Raw genomic sequence first — 5,783 nt, 5'->3', positions numbered from 1 at the left:
TTTTGTACGTTACAGAAATTTACAGAATTTATTTAAATTTAGTCTTCTAAATTCTAGTTGAAGATTAGAGTAGCCTTCTACACGAAATCAGAAGATCGCCTACTTTTACAGACTTCAAGTTGAGGGCTAAATTCTTCGCAGACCTCACATTTCCTTAATCTATAATATAGTTTTGAGGTTTCGTTCTGGTATGATGCTGGATCGCCCCTTTTCAATATTGTACCATATGGTTTCATATACATTGTTCTTTAGCTTTTGTGCTCCAGTTGAATAAACTAAGCTCAGAACGTTACAGCACAAGGGAATGTGGCACCGATATTTACCCAAACGTCCTTGCAACACCATGAGTAACAAGCGTTCGGTGCGCATGTGCAAACCCAAATAACTCGCACGAACACATTGCTAAAACGCGATCACCCGAGGAAAAAATTGAAGTTGAGCATGAAAACTTTGACAACTTTGACTTCGTGTACAAACGATTGTCAAATGCTCGTTTGTACAGAATTTAATAACACATTCTACCCTAGCATATAAAGAAAAATAAAGTTCTTATAGGCAACGTCTAATTTACTGGTACTGACTACTGTTTTAAAATTTTAAAGTGCTACTGTGATCAAAAAATCAATTTTTCTTTTTCTTTGGATTTCAAAGCTATGTTAACTAAACAGTAAGTGACCCAAGTTTAAGCCTTGATTTAAAAAAAGACACCTGTTTATTTTAACTAGAATTTCCTGTTCAATGGTCCGCCATTACTAACTTTAAAATCTTGACAGAGCTGGATCGAGGCGAAAATGAGGTCAAAGACTCAATAGTTTAAGAATGCAATGCGTGTGTACGTGGCTGAATTAATATGCAGCACGGGAGTTTCGGACTCGTGGTTTGCATACATAATAAACTGCGTTTATACGCTGAAATTTTAAGCTAGTGAGTAAATGACGTCACTTTTCCCTAGATCCAACCCTCTGAGGTCCAATCGGTCAGTTTTGAACGTGAGTAATGGCGGACCGTGAAATGCAAAACTTACACTCAAAGTAAACAGCCTTTGGATAAACATCAAATATCAAAATTTTGACAGTCAACTGTTAATTACGCAAACACACTTTCAAAATCTGAAGGAAAAAAGGAAGTGATTTTTTAAAATCATAGTAGCACTTTAAACAATTCAATCTTTACAGATGCAAAATCTTAATACTATCCTAGTAAGAAAATTATACTTTTTACAATTCTAATTCTTTCTACAAGGCGCAATTGGCTAAAAAATGAGACAATCTTAATCGAGCGAAATTGGTACATAACTTGCCCTACAAAACAATGTTACTAAGGATGCGTTTTTTTGGGAAAATCCAAAAACGGATTTGTGATATCAGATCAATGAATTCTTCAGAGTCAAAAAAACGCAAAATCCGAAAAAGGATTATTTGCCAGGACGACGCAACTTGAACAAACAAACAAAACCCAGTGTTGCGTGCAATTTCAAGAAAAAAAAAAAAAATAGCGGTTAACTGGTTTGATTTGTAGAAATTCTTCAATGAAATACCATCAGAAAAAAAAAAAAAACTTTAAAGCGATCGATAAAAAGAAATGACGAAAAACAAGCGTGCCAAGGTACAAATCGATTGCAGAGGGTATTTTTGGTTTGTTCTGCAGGTACCGGAGGACAGATTACGTAAAACAAAAGAAACAAAAGACAGAAAACAAAACAACTCCAAATAAAGACTAGTCCCTAGTGACCAAAAATACAATGCTTTCCGGTACAAGCAGAAAGACCAGTATTTTTGCAGTTTACTTTTTGGTTGTAGGAAAGGCGCTAACAATATTATTCCTGTCAAGAGACTTTCAGTGAAATTTCTGGTGAGAATTTGTAGGAAACCTAACTATTTTCGACCTATTCGTGTCTTCGATCGTACGGTAAAAATGGCGTGAGAAAAACATTTGGGCTAAACTGTCATGTACGGTAGCTGATGTGTATCATTTTTGCATGGAAAACCGCTTGTCAAAAATACTTTTTTCAAGTCCCTTCCCAAAAACAAAACGCTGACGTGAAGCTAGCTTTGATCCGAAGTACCCTCCTCGAGTGTGGATACTCTGGATTCATGATCCGCTTTTGGATTTCGCACCTTTAATTAATCTATCTTACAACTCTAGAAAATACCTATTACCAACGAGCCTTAGCTTCAAGTCAAATGGGTAAAATAAAATTCATCTACAATATTAAAAATTCGGGCATTCCATAGTTCTCTTCTCTTATTTTTAAGTGTCTAGTCTAAAACTGCTAATTCTTATGACAAATAACTTAAATCATTCAAAGGAAAGAGTCCTGATAAGACATGCCTTCCCGGAGACAAACACCTGCTAAAAAATCAAAGACTTACAGATGATCAATATAGGAGGTCCCATGTTTTATGAGTCAATAAATCAATGAGTCAATGAATCATGAGTCAGTGAGACTCCCAGTCAATATAGCAATAATTTATTGATTAAGCCTAAGCCCTCGTTTCAGTGATTAGGCCTAAGCACTCTCTGAAATTTTAGCTTTCATTTTATGTTTGGTTAACTGCACTAACTCATTGACTCATTGACTCATAAGTAGTGTATACTCTCCATATAGTATTTAGCTAACAAGGTTTTCACTCGTTTGCAAGAAATCATCCTAGTGTCAAGTGAATTCTAAACGACAATTCACCTAATTCCATTCAAATTTTTCATTAATTAAACGACCTATCTACACTAAGCTACAAAAATTCTAGATTTTACAATTGCTTTAATTCCTATTTTAGGGACAAGGTGTGCGATCATTTGCCGGGATTGTCATGAGAAGTACAAAGTGCGCAATCATTTTACCTAACGAATACTTTGCAATGGAGAGACTCGAACGACGCACAAAACGCTACTGAGGAACTTCAGCGGATTACGACTTACACCCTTAGCACTGGTGTACACTATGACGCACGCATAAAACGAAGAAATATCCGAAAACGTGGCATCGTTTTGATCAAAAACTACACTGTTTTGTTTGGAAAACCTACCTTTAGCCACAAGTAAATCCGTCGGCGTTCTTTGTTAAGGCTCGTTTACACAGAGCGATTTTATGATATCGCGCGACAAGAGCAGCGATAAAATCGCAGCAAAGTTGCACTAAATTTCGAGCATGTTCGAATTTGCAGCGACGAGGCTGCGATCTGTCGCGCTACAAATCGCAGTGAAATCGCCGGCTGTTCACACGCGCGATTTGCTGTCGCCGTAAAATCGCCGTTCGATCGCAGCTCTTGTCGCGCGATAAAATCGCTCTGTGTAAACAAGCCTTTACTTGCTTGCGCTTACGTCGTATCCTTAATAGTGAAAACGCTCGCGCAAAGAAACAAAAAACAAAAAAACACCCAGGGTCTCCATGTCATTGTCGCTTTATGAAACGTGAGGCCGAGAGGTCCTGGTACGAGGTTGAAAAAATTGCCTGGCGATAACAACCCTGATCCACTGAAAGATATAAAACAGCATCGTTGGGCATCAAGGGTTATCTCGCTTTACATTGTGGGCAAACCAGTTCATAGACGTTTTCCAGCTGTTGTTAATAGCAGCGTCGAACTTTTTCTGAAAATCTCTGACTGCTTCCTCCTCCGAGAGATCAAGCCTCAATGTCTTACGCAAGTAGCCAATGTCATCAAGCGACCGCAGTTCCGGGAGACCAGCGGACAACATCATCACAAAGAGATTGATCAACAAGGCGCCTTTCCGTCGGATAATAAGAAATGCTTCTCTACAAAGTTGATTAAATCTGAAAAAAAGATAAAAAGGCCACCCGTTAAATAACAGTGAGTTAATGATATAAACTTTCACGACAAAGATTTGTTGCATGGTGTTGACAGTGGTTCGCAAACAAATGCATCGGGACTTATCCGCGCAGCGGCCATATTGGCCATAGACAATAGCTTTTGTACCCCGAGCCTCGAGTTGAAATGCTTGGGAACGAGTTTCGATGGGGCAAAACAAAAGTATTCAATCCCTTGGGACTCGACATGACCGCTGTGACCATTACGTATAATCAGAAACCCATAAAGGGTTGAAAGGTGTAACGCGCGTTCACAGCTTCCGAATATTCAGTGCGAACTGATTGGTTGAATGTTTCAGTGCTAAGTACAATATTTGGAAACCCCTAGCTCTTGTTGTTCCAAATATGGTACTTAGCAAATTGAACATTCAGAAGCTTGTTTCCCAGCACACAAGGGGCCGTTACACGTTTCAAACCTTATGAGTTTCTGGTATAATTACATAGGTAATTATTGAAAATTCTCTGCGCCCTTGAGGTGATTATTTCGCGATATTCAGCTAAGCGGTTTCTTTTTCAAAATGGCCGGAAGCCGTTTTGTCGAGGTGACAGACGAAGAAATTAACTGTTTTGAAGAAAATCCATATTTTTCAAAGAATCACCTATGTAGTTATACTAAAACTATTATATACCACTGGTTCGGTGAATATCGATGAATAAAAACCGAGACGAACCGATATTCACCTCGCCTAAGGCGAATTATTGTTAGACAACGTCGGCACTTTATTATTATTATTAATGTTAATAATAATAATAATAATAATAATATATATTTTTTTGTTTTCCCGTTCAAGGCCCCTGGGTTACGTTTGTCGCCCCAGGTTTGGCTTGCTTTTTGTATGGCATCCATAAGTATATACTGTCAAATAATAATTATTATTATTACAATGGCGAATAATGAGGCTTGTTGCTGATGAATGGCAATTCACATGGAGAACTCTCCAAAGAACATGCAACAGAGTTCCTAAAGGGACGCAAAATGTAAAACCCAAGAACTGGAGAGGAGAACCATCTTGAACAGATTAAAATGGAACAGAAATGCCCCCTTTCCTCTAAATCAAGGTTGGGCAAACCGCGTCATTTTCCCATCAATGATTTTTTTTTGGGGAGGGGTGGTATCAAGTTTTACGATTGTAGATTGGTGCAGAGGGTTTCACTATCGTACTCGCCGCAACGCGAGAGATAAGTGTGTTGGTCGTGTCTGTTTTCCTCCGGTTGCTTCAAAATTTCCCGCTGATCCAAAACAAACATTCGACTTGTGCGGCTTTGATTTGATTTGGCTACACAAGACAGTCGCAATTATTAAGAGCAAAAATGGCCATAAAAGAAAAGATTGCTCTTGCCACTGGATTATCCGCATATGTCAACTAACCTTTCAAACATAGGCGTTTCTCTTCCTCTTTCGCTAGCCATCGTAATAACGTAAACAAATTGGTCACTCAGCACAAATGGGACCCTCTCGCGTTGAACACCAAACTTCCGTTTGAAATTGCCCAGGATGTGACCAAAATCGATGTGGAAAAGCTGTAAAAAGTAAAACAAGAAAACAAAACAGCATTATTTTGCCAGTGTCGCACAAAGCAGGTAGTGTAGAGCGCATCACACTTAACTGTCAACTGAGGCATTTCAGTGCAGGGTTTCAAACCATCAACAAATGCCACCCTCAACAAGAAGATTCAGCTTCGAATTGAACAACTACTGCAATCAATACACCTTATTCCAAAATAGCCGCCACTTTAGTATTCTGTTTTTGGATTCCAAAATGGCCCTTTTGCCTTCGTTCAAGGTTAAATATTCTTTTCAATTTTACAAAGCGAGTTCAAAAGGGCCAATTTGCAAGGAAACAAAAGAATACTAAAATGGCGGCCATTTTGGAATACGGTGTATTGTGCTGAGCAACTTTTGAGTAACTTTTGAGCAACTTTTGGGGGTTCTATCAACCTCGAGAAAGTTCTTCCTT

General features: G+C 38.5%; 1 protein-coding gene across 1 annotated transcript in view; it reads right to left on the bottom strand.

Moving 5' to 3' along the window:
- Window positions 1-5,783, bottom strand: part of LOC137989932 (phosphatidylinositol 4,5-bisphosphate 3-kinase catalytic subunit beta isoform-like) — a 36,115-nt gene continuing 30,332 nt past the window's right edge. The window contains exons 18-19 of the mRNA XM_068835509.1: window positions 5,196-5,347; window positions 1-3,772 (exon numbers count right to left, since the gene is read on the bottom strand). Of these exons, the coding sequence (XP_068691610.1) occupies window positions 3,505-3,772; window positions 5,196-5,347 (420 nt within the window). The 3' untranslated portion in view covers window positions 1-3,504. The remainder of the gene's footprint in view (window positions 3,773-5,195; window positions 5,348-5,783) is intronic.

The sequence above is a fragment of the Montipora foliosa genome, unplaced genomic scaffold (assembly GCF_036669935.1).
Source record: "Montipora foliosa isolate CH-2021 unplaced genomic scaffold, ASM3666993v2 scaffold_481, whole genome shotgun sequence".
In the NCBI taxonomy this organism is placed as follows: domain Eukaryota; kingdom Metazoa; phylum Cnidaria; class Anthozoa; order Scleractinia; family Acroporidae; genus Montipora; species Montipora foliosa.
The sequence above is the reverse complement of the archived record's forward strand: the minus strand, read 5'-3'. Positions and strand labels throughout refer to the sequence as shown.